Genomic DNA, 21367 nt, shown 5'->3' with positions numbered 1-21367 from the left:
GCCTACTTTTATAAGTTTTGTATTTTTGAAGTTCTCACCAGCAATGTACATATTATTCATTCTAATCTAATATCCACAAAAATGGTTTCCACCACAAATATTAATATCGAATACAAATCGGCCTACAAGCTATGAAAAGCCGTTTTTATGAAAATATAGTTTATTACTGGATAATTTGCTCCACTTATTTGAATATCGAAAATACTTGAGAATACTTGCTCTGTTAGAAATAAATTACGATAATGTTGTTTTTCAATTCTCCTATGGATAAAAAGTCTACAGAGTAGGTAGACTAGACTGATATAAGATTTCAATCTCGGCAAATAAAGATAGAGAAGCACATCAAACTAAATTAGTACTAGATGAAAGAAACAATTTGTACAATTTATACATTTTCATCCGTATTAAGATAGTATTTTATTGATACCAAACACCAAAAATCATTCTACTTATAGTAGTGTAGGCTACATCAAATGCTTCAATTGAATTAATTCAATATTTGGAATTAACAACCTACATTGTACTTTTCATATAGACCTATTCAATTAAATTCGCCTATTATAATTTTGATTTATCCTTAAAAAATAATCAACTAAGAATAAAACATATTTATTAAGAGGTGAGTCTAAAATCTTAAGGGAGCAGAAGAATAGATTAAAATCGTTGAATCAATTTTATTCAAATAACTTTGAATGATATTGTTTATTACTTTGATAATAAATTGTAGAATAGTTGGTGAAAAACAACATAAAAATTGGTAGTAAATTGCAATTTGATTTCATTATTATCTTGGGAAATTTTAGCTAGTCAATGATGATGATGTGAAGATAAAACCCTTTCTAATGAACAAAACTTATCAGATTTAATTGATTATGAGGAAAGTTTGAAACATTCTCAATAAAATTCGAAAATATCAAAAACAGACCGTTCATCACTTGAATATGTGAATAAATTAGAGCATTACCTAAGGAATTAAAAAAAAACATTGAAGCACGGCCATGTCATCAATGAAAACAAGCAGTGTTCCACCAGCATCAGCCAATGGTATGATGAGGAGGAGTTCGGGAGGAGGGGGAGGCCTCCTCACTGGCAACGGCATCCCTCCCCCCAGGATTAACCGCCCCTTCAGGAGAAGTACCACTGCACCCGCAGAACATTTCGGAGCTACTAGACTGCTCGTAAGTTAATAATTTTTCATAAAATTTATTTTCATCAGGGGTGTGCTTTTTGTAGCAGAATTTATCCTTTTGTTTTTGACTCGTTTTGTTTCTTCTCCACCAATATAATTCAGTTCAGGCTTATGCCTATATGAGCTATGTAGGGATAATTCCTGAAGCTTCGAATGTAATTCTTTCTTTGTGATTATATCTAAAGAGGAGAAACTTATTTTTTATCAATTTTGAATTATAATTGTTATTATAAAAAATATTAAATTGTTTTCATCTCTTTATTACCTCTCCTTCTTAAGGGCAGCCAAAAACACACAACTTTTCTCTTTGAATTTTGGCGCTATTAGATATTACATTATTTTCTGAATGCATTGATGTGTAATATTTGCTATTTGCATGAAATTATCTGAGACCAAGTATATGAAGAAAATTACTGAAAGACAATTCTCCAATTTTTCTTCTTGTGAGTTGAAAAACTATGATTTAGAGTACCTATTGGTCTTTCTTATTTTCCACTAGTTTTTCTAATTGATTTTTCATTTTCCTTATTGCATACTTTTATTCTCTTCTCCATTGTAATTTTCCAAATCCTATTCCTCACTTACTTACTTTATCCGGCTATACAGTCCTGGGTGGACTTTGGCCTCCTCAACATAGCGCCTCCATTCGTCTCTATCCTGTGCACTCTGTCGCCAGTTTGCCACGCCCAGCACAAGGAGGTCTCCAATCACGTCGTTCAGCCATCTTGTACGTGGTCGACCTCTCTTTCTCGTCCCAAGCATTCTTTCTTCCAGGAGTCTTGATGGTACCCTCCCGTCACTCATTCTGGCCAAGTGTCCAAGCCATTCAATCCTTCTGGCCTTTATGAAACGCACCATAGTTCCTGCTCCAATGGCCTGGTTTATTCAATATTAAATCTGGCTCTCCACACTCCTCCGTCACACATTGGTCCCCAGATTCTTATGTACATTTTACTTTCAAATGACCTTAATGCTTTTTCATCTTTGTTCAAGATAGTCCATGTTTCGGCCCCATAGGTTACAACTGGTCTCACTAACGTCATGAACTCACTTATCTTATTCTTATTATTATTATGTTTTATTCATGTTACTGAATTGTTGGCTAATGAATGCGATATAGACACATTATGATCAGGAGCAGATTCTAAAAATTAAACAGAAATGACATCTTCTCTATTTACTACCAACAAAAATTCAATAATTTTATCCAATTACATTTAAAAATAATGTTTAATATTTTATATGATATTAAATCAATCTACTATGACAAGCCATGTAACAAAATCGTTCCAAATCTATAACACAGTTTGTAAACGGCATGTTGGACAAATACTGTAGGTACATCATAAATTGGTAGCCTACTGTATTGAGCTTGAGTCATGTATGGTATATTGTCCTTATTGTTTCATATTTGTTTCATATAATGGTCATATAATAATGACCATCATTCATTAACCTATATCCTGAGAGAATGATTAAACAAGAGTAATGACTACCTTCTATTGGAATAATGTTTTTAAATAGGTACTTTCCATCATCAAGCCAATAGATAACTTGGCGCCTAACAGTAAAGAAGAAGCAACATTTTGGAATCTCCGACTATCTGTCAACACTCAACAGGCGACAAACTTCTAACCTTGTTTTTGTTTACTCCTTCACTACACTTCATACTGTCATCAATTTCTATACAAATAGCAGCAATACTTCCCATGCAATCAATTCTGACAGTTTAAATTGAATCTTACTCTGGTCCTGAGTACTTGCGACAATCTCTTTATCGACATCTATTACACATGAAGAGTGTCTGGTGTATGACGAGAGAGAGAGAGAGAGAGAGGTCAATGACCCCTCAGTCATATGCAGTATATATGCACCACACCCAATTGAGAGTGAGAGAGAGGCGGATAGTGTCTTTCAATACACCATATTTCCATTATACTGTTTCATGAGTCTGAGCTTGGGAGTTGGGAATTATCAATTACAGAAAACAAATAACACAATAGCATTGCAGATAAGAGGAGGGAAAAGTTGAGATGGAATAGAATAGGAGGATAGATATATATTTATTTTATTTATTCATTCGTTGATACAATAAGTACATTTTCAAAATGATATAGATATAGATAGATAGGCTGTCTTTTTTCAACCATGAGGGCGAAGTTAGGGCGCAGCCGGCCCTCTCTCCCACTCTAACCCTCCTATACAATTCTAATGCAATTACATCACAACAACATAAGGAGGAGGAAGGAGAGAGGAGAGATTGGAAATAAAACGAGACAGAGAAAGGAGTCAGTGGTCAAGGAAAGTAATCAGAAAAGGAGAAAAATGTTTTGACGGAGAAAGAGAACGAGTGGTTGAAGAAAAATATGAGAAGAAGGTGGAAAAATGAGACAGATGAAAATGAAGTAAAAGATGAACAGTGAATCAGAGTTATAAAGAAGATTTGTGAGGAAATGGAGCCATTAAAATTTCAAGTAAATAAGCACACTTGGAAAAATTTGCAAAAATGTTTGAGTCACAGATATTAGACGAAAAATTGAAAAACAAAGAGGAGAAAAGAAAATGAAATCAAAAGGAGTGAAAAAAACAGAAAGGAGCCAAAATAAAAGATAAAATTAAAGGAGAATGGAACACCTCAGAGAACCATTGATAGAAAATGAGTTGGCTGGTGAAAATCCAGTTCTTTTTCTAATCTTATGGTTTAGGGAATGCATTAGACAGACACCACCCCAGAATCTATTTGGTATTCAAGAATTCCTGTAGCTGTCCCATGTCCAAGTTGTTCTATCAGCTATAACCTCCTAGATCCTAGTTGCATCAGACGCAGATTAATAGACTGGTTATTTTGAATAATCTGTCGATTTTATGTGCATAGTAATGTTATAAGGTCTACAAATATATGTTCTTCTACATTCCTTCTCCAATTTCTCTCACTCATTCACTCACTCTCACTTTATTCTCATTCTCAACTCTGATCTCCTCTCTCTTTAAGCATTCCCTCTATGTTCTTTTTATTTTATTCCCATCAATTAACCAATTTATCTTTTTTCTCATTCTCACTACATACTTCTCCCACTTCCTTCTCTTATCCTATATCTCCTTCTCTGTTCCTCTTCTCACAAATCTCACTTATGCCTTCTTCGTCGATTATTGTTTATTCAAGGAGTTCGTTGACTTCATTAGTAGGCTGCTGTCACGGCGGACATCACTTTTTCCCTCACACTTCTCTTCTCACTAAACTTCCATGGAAGTCTTCAGAAGTGAAAGTAGTAAACATTGCTGACTAAGGAATATTTTCGAAATTCAAAGGATTGAAAATCATTATGTATCCGATATGCGTCAATATTTTTATTTGGATGATTATTTAGCTTGATTTGTTCATACAAAACAGACTATTCAAGAGGAAATAAAAAATATGAATAAATTGATTTGAGTTAGGTAAAATTGGTTTACTGTACAAGTATTTGTTTGAATGTAAGTAGCGTGTGATAGAAAACTAGGAAATCATATTTTTCTGAAAATTCATACACATCTTATACCAACAAGGTACAGACAAAACTTCCTGTAAACCACCAGATTTTATCAAGGATCCAATAAGAAATCATATTTAAAATTTACTTTCCCAAACCTTGGGTTTAGAAGAGGCCACTTTATTAAATTGTTTTTAAAAAATATCTTATTAAATTTAGTTGATCAGTTATGATATACGCACTGTTTACAAAGAAAAGAGAAGGTTAAGCTGCGTTTACACCAAAGTTATTAACAAAATGTTAATAACTCAAACCTTATAGATTCTATTAGATTGAACATAACTTATCATACACATGATGAACATAATATGTGTTTGTTAAGTTCCGTTCAATCTGATAGAATCAGTAAGAATTAAGTTACTGTATTAACATTTTTGTTTTGGTGTAAACGCAGCTTTATTTTCTTGATGTTTGGATTGTTGGTTTTAAATTTTCAGGAGAAAGCATTGGTGGCTCTTGTAACTAAGAATGAACAATAAATTATTGTAATACTAACCATTATTTGGAGAATGTAAAGTTTTTTAATAATATATAAGTTGACGTTTCATCCGCAGGACACTTTGGAAGAAGATGTATACCGATCTACCGTTTAACCTCATGGTCTTCTTTCTGTAAAAAAAAACAGATTATTATAATTTTATAAAAATTGATCAAGCTAACTTGGAGTAGGAAAAAGTAGAATAAGGAAAAAGGAATCTATCACTGCATATATGCAAAGTATTTGGAATTTAAGAATTTTTAAAATATTATATTTCTTCATAAAAGATCATAGGAAGGGGACATGGAACAATTTCGAAAACTTGCTCATGCTATCTGTAATATGATTAATTTGAAAAACATAATGTAATACTGTATTATTACATCAAAGTTATAGTCTACAATTACATTTTATATAAAAACTATATATACTATTTAGTATATAGCCTAACTTATCCAGTATCACACAAAACGTCTTAGAGTTTAATAACCTTTCAATGTATAAATTTCTTCTTAGATAAAAAAGTGTTCAATGTGTTGAAATTGATGTCAACTGTGCCAAGAACACACAATGCATTCCTGCCTTTCATGCATTAGTTCAGCACCTCAATAACAATAAATTTTATCATTATGCTCGCGAGTAGGCGAACCATGCAGAAATATGCACGGGGATCAGGCCCTGCGAGGGGAGGGGGTTACTGGCAGCTGTTGTAGGGGGATAGGGGGACACTTTGAAGTTATTACTTTTGTTATTGCTGGCCTACTTCTTGTCTTTTATCAGTCTCTCCAACTTCGTTTAGCTCTACACTTTTCCTTATCATCTCTCCTAGGTTGATCTCTTCATTGTCTATAGTTTCTTCTTCCCTATGATACAATAAGCTCCTTTTTATAAAAAATCTTCTAACATTTCTTCAACCCAATCAATTATTGCTATTATTTTATTATTATTTCTCTTCATATTTTTCATTCGTTCTCAGTTACTTTTTCCATTTTTCTTCCCAACACTTTGTTGTTTAATCTGTATTTGTACAAATTAATACTAGTTTTGTACTAGATGATAGATTGAATCCCTTTCATGTTACACTACTTCCATCCTACTACTGTATTATCATTTTGTCACATTACAATTACTCTCCAATCTCATTTTAAGACAAATTCCATTCCCTTCAATTTAATTTTGTATTTCTCATTATTGGTTTTATTCATGTTAATTTTCTCTAATTCTATTTCATCTTGAGCTCACATTTTTATCCCCTACGTATACTTATTAACTCTTTTACTCTATCTTGTCTTTTCGTTTTATTCTATTTTCTATTCCCTTCTCATAATAGTTTTGCATGATTCAGTTTTTCAGGTTTATTCATTTCAGTCTTACTTTCAACAGGATTGGAGATTTAAAGTTTTTTTTCTCTCTTCTCTTCGATTGATTTCTACTTTTAATTTTTGTTTTTGATTCACCATCAATTTTTGTCATTTTTCTTCTTCTCCTTTCCTTGCAGAGAAGATCTCTTTGTTTTTGCATTGTATGGTGCATTCTCTTCTTTACTGCCTAATCCACCACTTCTCTTTTCCCATCTATTTCCTCCTTCCATTTTCTCTATTCCTAATCATCATTCTTATTCCTTTCTATATTTCATAAGATTTTCATCATTTCTCTTCCCCTTGACTACAATGACTTGAGCACAATATCGCTACTCATCTCATAGTGTACCTTTTTATGATTACCTACATCTAACATCCATCCTCCCTTACCACACCCACAATATTATCTTCCTTTCACCAGAGATTGAATATTACAATGTTTAAAATAAAATATTCTTTCCACTATGCTTCTACTCTCTTCCATCTCATCCTCCTCTTTTAAAATTTTGCTATTTCTCTTCTATTTCTACTCCACCTCAATTACATTTCCTTCCTTGCCTCTGCTCCTCACCATCTATGACAAGCATAAGAGATGACAGTGTGGATTTCATTTTTCTCTCCACACCATATACGACAACTCCATTACAGTCTTCCTCCAGCCAACACCGCCATTAGCATGATGCATGACTAAATTCACGAAAAATTCAGAAACATGTCAGAGTTGTCCCGAGACAAGACAGAGAACATGACGTCCTTGATGTCACGATGTCTCTCCAGTTCCATGCATCTCAACAGAGATTAAAACAATCTGCATCGCATCTTAATTGACTGTAATCAAGACTCTATCCACGTTTTTATGTCGTATCATCCACCCACGCTAATACTTACATCTGAAACAGGTTCTACAAGATGGTCAGCCCCATCCTAAGCTGAAAGAAATTAATCGGTTGAATTGATTATAGGAAGATATATGGCCTATTAGCAGCAGGTTTCACTTCAAATTACAGTTCTATAGACACTCCAATGAAGTTGATTTCACTACTGATTACAATATATTTCTTAGTCACTAGTCACTTGATCATATCTATCCTATCTCTCTATCTTAATTTTTTCTTGAATAATTTTCAGTCAATATGAAAGCAACTATGGCGTTATCTGGGTGTGGTAAATTTTAGGGAGAAAACGTTTTAAACTAGATTGGTTATAGAAAATTCTCTTGTGACTCAACGGGGCAGGAATGGAAAGGAGAGTAGTTCTTCAAAATAAACTTGTTTGATCATTTTTCATTCAACTTGGTATTGAATGCACTTGAATTGACAACTATAGAATCGGACGTAAATAAACTCAAGTTTGTTTGATCTGTAGGCCAGACTTAGCACCTTTTGGATTGTAGACTTCATTGTTTTGAATTGTAAAATTGTATAGCCCACTTCCAACATTAAAAAGATATTAAATAAATAGATGGAAGTCGACTCAAAGTATTCCTAGATAGATAAAATTGAAATAGGTAGTAATCTGAAATAGATCAGAACCATCCCGTAATTAGTGGTGGTCCCGGAATTTAATTTGGGGGGGGGGGGACGCCGACCACCCGGGGGTCCGGTGTTCTCCCTCAGAATAAAGGGGGTCCGGGGTAAAACGTTTTTGAGCTTTAAAATTATGTTCAAGCTTAACGTATTTATTTTCTGCTAATATTATTAAGATATTTCGGGGAGGGGGATATCTCTATCAACCTTTCATTTCTCCACCCCTCCCTGGGACCGTCATTTATTGATTGGCAATCCATTTTATGATTGAATAAATAAGTAAACAACAATAAAATACCCTTTAGTTATTTAAAATCATTTCATTGGGCTCAATATCGCAAAATCAAATCTTGTTGGGGGTTCCAAAAAACGGTTTGTGAAGGGGAGGGGGTAGGAGCTGTTTTTTTTAAATGTAGAGGGGAATGTGTCAACGTGCGGGCTTAGAGGGGGTGAGCACCCCTCAATACAACTTATCCACTTTTCCTTCATATTACAATAAGTCTACTGCAACCTATATACTACATAACAAACAATCTTATTGTTAATTTTTGGCGTTTTTTCTGGTCTTCTAAAATTGGAGTTCTTTTTAATTTGTGCATGAAAGGGAGTTTGGTTCAACAAGAGCATGCTGTCCGCGTTTCTTCAGTTTCCCTATAGTTCGAGAGAGTTCTGAGAGATGCTGCTTTTAAGAGTGGATGGATATAAATTTTAATTGCTCTTGAACTTGATTGAATCTACTGAATAAAGATCGATGATTAAAATAGAATAAAATAAATACCACTAAGATAAATAAAATCTATCGATATTTATTTATTTTTGAATAATATAATATAATATATAAATAATTAATATATAATATATAATAATATTAATAAATATATTAATATAATATAATATATTAATATATAAATAATTTATATAAATTGATGCCACCACCACCACCACCACCACCACCACACCACCACCACCACCACCACCACCACACCACCACCACCACCACCACCACCACCACCACCACCATCAATGTCATCAGAGAACGTGAACAGAGCAGCAGCATTCCTGGCAGATAGTCGAAATACCAGGCGAACAGAACTCTATGTGAGCAAGGGAGCAACAGTCTTACCCATTGCAACGGCCCAAGTTTCTTATGTGTCTTTTTACAAGCAACGCTCTAACTGTGTATCGATTCTGCTGATACATTTCTCCGGAAATGTTAATTATTTTAGTTGAGCCTAATGAGTTTCTACTTTCTACTAGACTAGAGCACGGAATAAGCATAAAGTGTTTCTTTCCTCTGTGACTAGAGCCTCGAGTCGTCCGTTCATTGGTTTGTTTGTTCAACGATAACTTTTGATTCATTTCATCGGCCAACGTACTCGATCTGCATCATGGTTCAAAAAATATGTCTTGTTGAAAATTTCAAGTTGATTGATGAACGCACTCCAAAGTTATCGTTAAGTTCACTCAAATATTTAATATAAAATACCCACCAATTTATATTTATTGGTGGAGAAGGATTTTCAGTATGTGAAAAATGAATATTTTAAGGCGCGAGTTGGACGATTTATGTTGATTCTAGTTGTGCTCCCTACTTCTCCAGCCCTCGAAGCTGACTCTTCTATAGTGGGATTCACATTATACTGACAGCGTAACTCATAAATGAAACCAACGCTTCTCATTCAACCAATGCTGACAGTTTGGAGTGAATCTCACCTAATGAGTCATAACATAGAAGTAATTTTGAATCTAATTTTACAGTACGTAGGCCTACCTAAAACTAAACTCACAAAGTTGACTTGTAAACAAGCCTAGATCCCAAGTTAAAATCATAATGTGTGATTGTCGTTGATTTGACATTAGATTAGAGATCAGTCATCAGTTACAAGAATACAGATGGAAGATTTAGAGAGTACAATAACCTAGACTGAGCACTCAGCAGTCTCGTTATGTTTCGGAAGGTGTGTCCATGTAGAATAATTATGATTATTGTCATACTGAGTCTTGGAGACCACCATTTCGAAATACCTCGCAAAGGTGTCATTCATCTCCATAATTCTTGAATAATGAGCTTGCATGTAGCATAAATTAACTAGCCTTTTTCGACATTATGCGACAAAGAGATGAATATGAATGTTGCTTTTCGAGAATCGCTTAGGCTATAGTTTCAGAAGACAAAGGATGGAAAATTGTGATGCAAAGTAGCGTAGAAAGATAATACAAAGTATCTTGTAGCTTGTAAAGTTCATGGTCTAGTCGAAGACGTAGAAAAGTATTGAAAGATACTAAGATTAGATTAAATATATCTACGTTGAGTTGCTTTTGAACGGCCTCTGAAATTTAGCAAATTGTGGTCCGTTGAATTACTTGAAAAGACACCTATTTATTGAAAATATTTGATAGTTCCGGTTGGAAATATAGAGCTAGTTTCGGTTTCGGCTGCTACAATTAACAATCACTTGTAAACAGAAAGCTTGCAAATCGATCAGCAGAACATAACGTGTAAATGGAGCCATGTGATTGGTAAATGGTTCACCCATCACGGTTGTAGTCTATCATTGGTCGAGACCAGATTAGTTTGAACTTCAAAAGTTCCGCCCACTGTGGGTGTGTCTCGTCTCGGCCAATGCCAGGCAGACTTGATAGATCAACCACCTAGCAATAACACTATTTTTTAACTATATTGAATATTCTGCTGCTATATTCTGGTATTCTATACTCAAGCTTCCAATTTAATGGAAATTGAAAAATTTGTAGCAACAAAAACGATTTTATCTATTTTTTTAAATAAATACTTGCGTAGTTGTGTAAAGCCATTCTATTGGATAAGAATACGAATGATTATTATACTTGAAATTGCAGGGAATCCAAGAGAAAAGTCTCTCGAGTCTTTTTATCTCGTATTAGATACAACCAAATATGATTTAAAAGTATTAATAACTATGAACAATGCAACTCAGCATGGATGAATGCAATTTTTGTCTGGCTGGTATTGGTAGCCTATATGGGACTCACTGATACAATACTGACTTTCGTGACTAACCACATTATATGGGTTCACATTCGTTCATTGAGAAGTGGAAGGTTGAGCTGACAAGAAATTCTAAGGAAACAGACAAATGACGAAACAAAACATAAAAAACGAGAAAAATGGAAGCTGTCCCCATTTCAGACAAATTCCAAGATTTCTTCTGTTTATTTGGCGACAGTTCAAGCTTTTCACAGACTCCTACTAGTTCTCAGAACACAAACAAGTTCGAAAATGAGAAGAAAAATTCAAGCTCCGTGCAGACAATTGTGCTCACTTCTTCAAACTAGTTTACTTCGCTCTCTCTTTCTTGCCATCATTCTGTTCTTCGAGTCTCTCTCTTCCTTTTCGACTGATTCGGTTCATTCAAGGTGTTCACTTCTTTCACTTCCGAAAAGAGTGAGATGACGTGTAGGCGCCGGCAGCAGAGTTGAGTCATGACAAGGTTTCCGGAAAAGCAGTTTTTTACTGCCAAATATAAACAATCGTTAGTTTACTGGTCGAGCTGTGACAATGTCAAATCATTTCTCAAAGTCCTAGAGTTATGGATATGGCATTCTAAACGAAGAGAGACTAGCGACGTCTTATCTGTCAAATTGGAGCTAATTCAATTTTTTTCTTCAATTTCACTTTCCATTGCTAACTGCTTGTTAATGATCACTTTTCAATACTCAAATTACGACATAGCAGTCTGATTTCTGACGCTCCACAAATGTAAGTAGAAGCAATATTATAATACAAAAATCAGACTGCTATGTCATAATTTAATTCATTAGTTGAAAAAAGATCAGTTATTTAAATTAGTTTGAAATGTTTTTCCTAGCAAAACAAGACAATTATAGTGTATTTTCCAATATTTCGGTCGTATATGTGATATAAAGAGTAATGAAAATTATATAATTTATAATTAAAAAATCTTCACGGGGATAGCTTGGTGTAGATTTTATTTCGGGTGCGTTACCGTAACTCTTAACTTATAACCCAAATAATCGTCTACAATGGCAATTTATTCCTTCGAGTTATAATAGGTCTATTCATATTTGCTCAGCGGTGCTGAGTGAGAATAGCCCAATCAGATCAAAATTATATTTTCACTGTGCCGGCCACTTTCACTGATATTGTTCTGCGATAATCCAGCTTAATAGCTGAACACCTACTTTAAAAGAATACTTGGAACCTGGAGAATATATTTACAGATATTTCAAAAATTTCTGAAATAAAAACTGCAAATTTTGAATTTTTTTTCATGAGTGTATCAGTACACCTCTTACATCGCATTGTCATCTCATCTGTGATCTTTGATTCCATACATCTAGTGGTGACAACAAAACCAACAGCAGACAAGAGGAAAACACGAGATCATAATAGCGATGACTCAAGAGTAGGCCAATGCATTGAGAGGAAGAAGCAACTGCAAGAGAATAAAAAGTCGGGAATAAAAAGAGCATCGAACTATTATCCTGCTATCAAACGAATGATTCATTGTACCAACGAATCTCTTCATCTCTCCAATGATGCATCAACAATGATGATAAATTACACGCTCACATATGCAGATTAAGCAGTAGCGTCTCGAAAACTATCATTTGAATAGTGATTCATTGAGAAGTTCTTGGATCGAAATTCATGACGTATGAGGTATTTGGACCGGTGTTTGAGTCATCTAGGCAAAGTATGGATGCAACAAATTATTGCTATTTGCTTGTCAAACAGCAGTGTTACAGTATGTATAGATATATTTTACAAGTGATGTGAATACAATAGAAGTGGCCTAGTTCACGCTAATCTGTTATCAATGTATTGATAAATTGGCAGGGAGACAACATGACTAATTCCATTTTCTGCTAACTATTTGCTTTGAGAAGATATTATGTTTAAAGATTCATGCTTACATGAAATTATTGTTTGCCAGTGTGATTAACACTTAAGGAAAATATTGGATCTGAAAATAATATTTAGTATACTATTTTAAGTCAGATAGTTATGCTTGGTATTGGAGTTGAAAAAGGTAACAAGCCTTGAAATTTATTCGAAAGAAATTGATAATTATACCGGTAATTTAGGAACAGGATAATTAATTGAATCAAGAAACATTATAAGCAATACATATATTTCATATCTTACTGAATTGAATGTATTTGAAGAATTCTAAAATATAAAAATTTATTTAATGGATATTATTGTCAATCATGTTTATTTTTCAAAATAAATTTTTTTTTGATTCTCTAGAGAGAAAGTTTTTAGAAATTATATATATATTCTTATTCTTATACATACGCCAATTTGATTGAATATTTTAAATTCTTGGAATAAAACGAATTGAAATTTTTATTCTATAATGATTAAATGATGAGAAACGAAAAATTCTATTAGATCTTTAGATCTAAAAATTCTACTAGATCTGTTAGATCTAGATGGAATTAGTACACTTTTTATTTTAAATGGGATAAATACCCGAAAATAGTTCAGTCTCAAAGAAAATAGGCAATAGTGATAATTACATGTAACAAAAAAACATTGAAGTAGCTATATTGAAATAAATTATTAAAATTGATAAATTGAATAAATTATAATGTAAAACAATATTTCAAGTAGAGTGTGTAATATTTAGTGAAACTGCAGCAACTATTTGTAAATAATAGGCTAGACCAGGTTCATATAAGAATTGGTTATTATTATCATTCATCCAACTCCCACTAAATATTCTTTATTAGTTTGTTAAATTTCCCTTTAAAAATTGAAAATGACACACTTTCGTATATAAAGATACAGCCTAGCCTACAGTATAAGTAAGAAACTACTACATCATATTCAGGAACCAAATAAAAAACTACACAGATTGAATCCTAAATTATTTTAGGTACATTTCCGTTTAAAACTGAAAAACGGTACACTTCCTAGGACTGATAATACAGCCAAGTTAAAACTACTTCCTCCAACTTCCACAGAATCCCCAATTCCAGGAACTAAGCAAAAAATTGACAAACGATTTTTGGCGCCAACAGCGCAACTTGGCGCTGAAACCGGCCGTGCCCCATCCCATGTTCTCAAAAATGACGCCAACCGTTCCCCAAATCCAACTCATATTTTCACGAGTGACTATAAAAAATTAACTGCCAGCAGTCGGACTCAGAATTAAGCGAAACTAAAAAAAATAGTTGAAAGACCAAAGTACTACAAATAGACTTGCCGAGAACAGATGAGTCACAACGAAGCAGACACGATTGTAGACCACGTGACAGCAGCTGTGAGCCAATCAGAGGCCAGCGCTGGTCATGTGCATTGAGACTATCTACAGCGCGGCCTTCTATCAAATCTCAGTTCCTACCCGACTATCACTGAGTGCGGTGTTGTCAGTTGTTTTGAGCACATTTCGCGGTCTGTTGTGCCATTGATTGGATGTTGTTTATGTTGTCAGGGTTGTGTTTTGGTGTTGTCAGTGTAGTTGCAGTTTGCCCAAAGCGGCATATTTGAATTACAAGTGGCTACGCGAGTTAGCATGCCTTCTCAGCCAATGAACAGGTCAACGAAAGGGATTATGTTTCCGACAAAAAAGGTAAATAATCTTATTTTCATTGTTTACATCACTGAATTCTAAACTATGAAACGTAGTTCTATTCTGTATGCAGTAAAGAGTTCATTGGCTCATATACCGTACACAATTTTTCAAAACCTTGTATCAAGTTTTAAAATATCCACAGCATTTGAAGAAATTATAAAGTACCTACCAATTCAAGGTTGATTGAAGAAGACTTCAAAGGTTTATCTCCGTCTAATAAACTGTAGGATTTTCATTTCATGAATTTATAAGCAGTTTTTCAATTCCAATAAGCTGTTGGGTAGATTGAATATATAGTATTTGATTATTTGAGTTGAATATTACATAGGAGTATTTGAATAAATTGAATAGAGGAATTAAAAGACTTTGTTCAAAATTGAAAACTATAATAATTTAATATCACTTTCAGAGATATGAAATAGGATTATTTAAAGAGTTTAGAGACTTTAAAAATAAGTATTCAAAGACATGGGAATTATACAATCTTAAAATCTTGAACTAAACTATTTTTATCAAAATTGAAATTATTACTTCCATATAAAATTAAAAATATCTTGAATATATTTCCTATTCAAATGATAGTATATTTCGAAAAAATGCTTATTTATCTATTCATTTATCAAAATGATAAATAATGAAATCCTGCAGCCTTACATCAAACTGTATCACCTTTATTCGATTTTTAAATGATCATTCTTCAAAACATTTAAAAAATTACGAGTTGAAATTGGAAGTATCAAGGATTAGCAGTACTATAATAATTGAAAACAAAAATAAATATTATGGGAACCCAAAATTCTTCAATTATTACATTATTATTTATCTTCCAAGTTATAATAGCACTAGAACTTTGATTGATAATGTTGCAATAAATAAAAAAGAGATTCATCTTCCCAAAACAGATAAATACTCTTGAATTACAAATTGTTTCAAAAATTCTTACTACCGTACATAGTAGAATCGTTGTAACATCGTAGCTAACAAAATGTCAACAATAACATCTTGCCTGGGAGCTATGAACCTGGAAGAGTCTTTGTCCTGGCTATCGTGTTTATATACTGATAGGAGTAATCAATTTGATAGGAATTGTTGCAATCCAAAATGAACTGGCTGTTAGTTGTGTGACGCAAATGATTTCAGAATACCGATACTGCGTATAATAAAATGAATTAATAATGATAAACTTCCTCCTCTGAAATAATTAAAAATACGTAGAATACCTATGTCTTGAATACTTGATTTCAGTGGACTTGGTCTTAATTCAATTGAACTATGCAATGAATTAACAAATATTAAAAAAAGTATTTTGAAAAATTCATTCATCACACACTATTGTGTTATAAAATATTTGGGTCACTTTCAATGAACAATGAAACTCTATCAACATTATTATCATTCCTTATTTCTATAACACTTATCAAAATTTGAAAAAATCGTCAATAGAAAAAATTTACAACCCGGTGAAGGAATTATGTAACCTTTAGCTATTATTAGAGAAATTAACAATTCATACAAATGAGCTATCGGCGATAAAAAATATAGATGTTTTGGAAGTCTGGTATCTATTATTGAGTACGGTATAGTGAAAAGTGAATCATAGTGTTCCATATAACAGAATGAATTTGCATTTATAGGCAAGGTCAGTCAGTGAAACTGTGAATAGATTCAGTAATCAACCTCCCACACTAAACTTCCTCTAAACAGTAATTCAGCTGCAATGTATCAATCACTGGTCCTCAGACAGATAAGTGGGTTCGAAAACCTTCGATTATTTTCAATATCGTTAACAACGTAATGTCAACAGTGATACCTACATTTTTTCAAATGATGCGTTACTAAAAAGTCTATGAGATTTTAACAACTATGAACTTTTTGTAATGTTATGAAGTGAAAATAAAAGACATTTATCTATCTATCTATCTATGTGCCAAAACTAGAACTTACGGTATGTATTCGGAAATTTTACAAAAATGTTCTTATTCCAGATTAAGTCATATTTTAAAGAAGTTTTACTCAACTAAATGTATTCACATCCAATATGCGTTTACATAGATAATTCTATTTGTTTTCCCTAAAATAATTTTAATTATTCCAATTTAATTTATTATACATGAATATAAAATAATGTATGAATATAAATATAGTAGTATAAAAATGATAATTTCAATTTTAGTACCATATATTTTAAATATTTTAGTGATTGGAAGGAATCACTATTATATCTACTTTAAACCTCCTTTGGAAGTTTAAACATTTTTTCAATTTTGTCGATTATTTTTGGAATAAAATGCAAAAACTAATGCTATTGTTGTAAAATAAAATAAATTGAACGGCTTTTGAACGACAAAAAAATTCTCCTCCGGGCCGGATTTGAACCAGCGACCTATGGATGTCTGACAATCTGAACCGCTACAGTCCACCGCTCTACCAACTGAGCTACCAGAGGATAGAAGGTGAGGCGATACTTTCGCCTTATCAATGCACAACTACGTATAAGCTGTGCGTTTCACATTCAACTTAGTTAAATAAATAGAAAATAATGTATAATTCTATTGTCTTATCAATATATATGGATTAAAGAAAAAATAAGTCGAGAAATATAAATTAATAATAATAATTTAATAATTTATATAATTCTCGTGATTTCACCAAGCTCGGTTAAGACATTTGAACATGGTAAAGCAGGGTATGCCCAAGAATAGTGTATAAATAGTGTATACAGTATAATAGCAATATAGACATAAAAAAAGGGGTGTGCTTGCAATTTATATTGTAGTTCTGATTTTTCAATATATTATTTGGGTACATAAGAGAAGTCCAGAACCAATTTCTTCATGCAAAATTTCCTTGTGCTAGGTACAATAGGGTGGCCTAAAATCATCGTATTTTCGGCTCATTTTCCAGTTTTCAACTATTTCTGCCAAATCTCGTGATCGGACAGTAAAATTTGATCTCGCCTTTTTTCAGATTATAAAATTCTAAATAAAATGAGATCATCCGGAACTCTCTATCTCCAATGAGTACTGAGTTATGATTTTTCAAAAATGAGTGAAATTTTAAGAGAAAAATCAATTTTGATGAATTTCAGTTTTTGATCAACAATATCTTCCGATTGTTACCTTTTAGATGTATAATTCAAAATCCCTCTGGGCGTATTTTTGTGCTCTACAATCTGAGATCAGGTAGAGCGCTCTATCTTATAAAGATTTCCAGGTACACCTGACAACAATGCTCCTTGTATTGTGAAAAACACCTAATTTTCACCTTCAACCATCATCACCAACTACATTGTCCTCACATATTCTTGATATTTCGCACAATGACAAAAGTTCATGATATTATGTTCTATGAGAATCACCCGTTAGATGCACTTCATTTCAGTATTTCCTAGTGGAGAGGCGCGCTTAAGGACAAGAAGAAAAGAAGAAGAAGAAGAGAAGAAGAAGAAGAAGAAGAAGAAGAAGAAGAAGAAGAAGAAGAAGAAGAAGAAGAAGAAGGAGAAGAAGAAGAAGAAGAAGAAGAAGAAGAAGAAAAAGAAGAAGAAGAAGAAGAAGAAGAAGAAGAAGAAGAAGAAGAAGAAGAAGAAAAAGAAGAAGAGAAGAAGAGAAGAAGAAGAAGAAGAAGAAGGAGGGGGAGAAGAAGAATAAGAAGGAGGAGGAGAATAAGAAGGAGGAGGAGAATAAGAAGGAGGAGGAGAAGAAGAAGGAGGAGATGAAGAAGAAGGAGGAGGAGAAGAAGAAGGAGGAGATGAAGAAGAAGAAGAAGGCGGAGACAATATTAGAAGAATCAAATCAAAGAGAGGAATAAAATATTATTTTACACAAACGATATTTTCAAACACAAAAGATAATAAAAATTATATTGTAATTTTTTGCACACATCTTACTCGACTTTATTGTCAACATAAAAAAGAGCCTTGTACTGATGAGAACAATTCTATAAATCTGAAAAATTTCGATACGCTCCTACACCTACATTTTTAATTTCCAGTGAGCTAATTTTATAGTTTAATAACACCTACCGTAGTTGTTCGAATACACTTTCAACCAACTAGGCCTATATATTTCTGGTCGTAAGTTAACTTTATTGTTTAATAACACCTAGATCTTTGAATATATTTTCCAACACACCCTCACACGCACCATCAAGCAGAGATAAACTAAATGGATAGTAAAGTTATTATAGTAGATGTTCCAACTAAGTTGCAGTCTCATCTCATGTTTAGCATTTGTATTGAAACTAGTCTGCAGACTCAAGGCCAATGTTATTGTTGGAGATGAGTGTATAACGGCCACACCTTTTGTATCCGACTAAAAATAAAATAAAATTAGAGAAAAAAGTCTGCTCTCCACGAAACCAGACTCAATTTGCTGCAAGTCGTGAATTTGTAGCAAGCTATCTTCTTATAGCTACAAAAACAATGATAAGTTGTAATATCTTTTGATATTAGTTTCTGTTGACTGTAGTGTAGGCTAATGATGATAGTACGTATAGGTGATATTAATATTTTATATCTTTAATCGGCTACAGTCTGCAGTAGCCAACTACAAAATAAGCTAGCCACTAAAAATACTATTCCAGTAATTCAGTTTTCTGGGTTTCATTCCTAAATGAATGAATAATACAATATATGTTTCCTTATCCAAAAATCCATTCATTCAATTATTAAAAAATCAATATATAAATGAATAATGGATTAATATCAGGACAGAAACGACTATATTATCCAGTATAATATTACCCGCAAGGGACTCCCCACCAACAAAAGCCATACGAATTTACTTTACTAATATTAAAAATAGAATTGAAATAAGACATTTTAAAATTTCTATTATACCCAAATAATAATTATACTCCCTTAGTCTCCTATTAAGATGATATTTTTAGAAATAGATTGAGCTATCTCGTATAATTATCATTCAACAAATTTTAGAAAGTTACAAGTTACAAACAGCCTATCCCATAGACTCATGATCACATTATCAGTTGTTTTAGTGCGGTACCCTAGTTTATTTCAAAGTCTATTTCAGTTAGTATTAGGTAGGTACTATGAAAAGAGTACTCTTTTCTTGGAAAAATGTAATAAATTGGAGAATAAAACTCAAGCTTAAGATTTCTAGATCTTATTCTTAGATTTCTAGAACCAACTATTAAGTCTATCTTGGATAAAAATATCTCACAGCCCACTTATCAAATGGCTATTATTAAACGTTTTTTGGGGAAGAATTTAGTTCATGATTTTATAAGAGAATGATGTGGAATGTAGAAGACCTGGAATGCCAAAATCAATAGTTTGTGATTATTGACGTATGGTCAGGATGGAATTCTGCCAAATGTTGTAGTAAGTGGATCAATCAATCAATCAATCTCTAATGGGAGCGTTGAACTTAAATTTCTCAATACATTTATAATTTGGAAAGAAGTATTACTTCATCGAAATATCCCACTATATTATAGTCTTTTCAAATGTGGGATATTTCGATTGAGTAATACTTCTTTCCAAATTATGGAGTAATCCTGCTAGGATTACTTCAATGATTATTTGTATTCTTTCATATTAATTGTATATTTCTTCATTTTTTATCTTCTTGTATTCCAAATTGTATAATGTGTTGAAAATATTGTATTGTGTGAAGGAGGCAAAATGGGTTTATCCTGTTGTCTCCATTAATAAAATTATTATTATTATTATTATAATTATTATTATTATTATTATCTAGACTATAAAAGCCAAAAGCCAAATATAGAAACATAATAATCTACACTATGATAAAGGGAAGAACTGGTTTATACACGTACCGGATAGGAAATGAGACACGTCTGAACTAATCAACTTTGCATATCGATTCTGAATTCACTGAGGATGGTTATAGGCCTATTTTAAATTCGTCAAGATTCCAGTACAGTAGGTCAAGATTTCAGTTCGTCAAGTTTTATCAGACCCTTGCGGTGCGCGGGTTACCTGCTAGTAATAAATAATTTGAACACTTGACAATGGCACAATTGTTTTTAAAAAATGAAGGGTTATAGTAATTCTATAAAATAAGATATTTTCGATCTCAAAGAGTGTATATGTATAATGTTTAATGAGATTCTTTCTTGAAAGAGGAATTTTAATAGTTCCAACTTATACTACTTATATGTTTTACACAGTCAATTATATTCTAATTGAAAACATTTTGAAAATGTTTTGAAATGTCTCAATACATTCAATTATTGAGGATAAAACCCGGAACTATTAAAGTAAAGGAAACACAAGTGAATTAATAAGGAAAACATTTTTTCAACAAAGCTTAAACAATTTTCTAATGCAAAAGACTTCAGATTACAAATAATTAGCACGACTAATATTACAGCTCATGCAGAACTAATAGGAGATAGCACTAATGTCGGAAAGCCACTTCATTCAAGATAAAAATTTCACAGATTTGTGGAAGAAATACAAATTTGAAGAATCTGTTTACCTTATCGAAATATTTGAACCAGTAAAATGATTTTCCGTTTTTTACTGAACAATGTTCTTGGCATTTCATTGACCATAACCAGAGACCATAAATTATCCATGGTACGATGAATAGGTAACTACTGTCAGGATTGGTACATTGATAATTAATTTTCAAGATGCAGTCACTTATTTAAAACATTCAAGTAATAAAGATTGAACTTATATTTGCTATTGTTGTACATTGCACTATCAAT

The 21367-nt window shown here is 32.7% G+C and overlaps 1 protein-coding gene and 1 non-coding gene across 2 annotated transcripts in view; one reads left to right on the top strand and one right to left on the bottom strand.

The window, feature by feature from the left end:
* The first annotated feature begins 823 nt into the window (after positions 1–823).
* The window catches only part of LOC111061661 (NAD(+) hydrolase sarm1), a 77976-nt gene continuing 57432 nt past the window's right edge, over positions 824–21367 (top strand). The window contains 1 exon segment of the mRNA XM_039436666.1: positions 824–1178. Within this exon segment, the coding sequence (XP_039292600.1) occupies positions 999–1178 (180 nt within the window). The 5' untranslated portion in view covers positions 824–998.
* On the bottom strand, positions 17024–17114 carry Trnay-gua. The gene is given in 2 exon segments: positions 17024–17059; positions 17078–17114. It is a non-coding gene; the product is annotated as a tRNA-Tyr (tRNA).

This window comes from Nilaparvata lugens, chromosome 10 (assembly GCF_014356525.2).
Source record: "Nilaparvata lugens isolate BPH chromosome 10, ASM1435652v1, whole genome shotgun sequence".
Classification (NCBI taxonomy): domain Eukaryota; kingdom Metazoa; phylum Arthropoda; class Insecta; order Hemiptera; family Delphacidae; genus Nilaparvata; species Nilaparvata lugens.
Note: the sequence above shows the minus strand (reverse complement) of the source record. Positions and strands in the feature narration are given on the sequence as shown.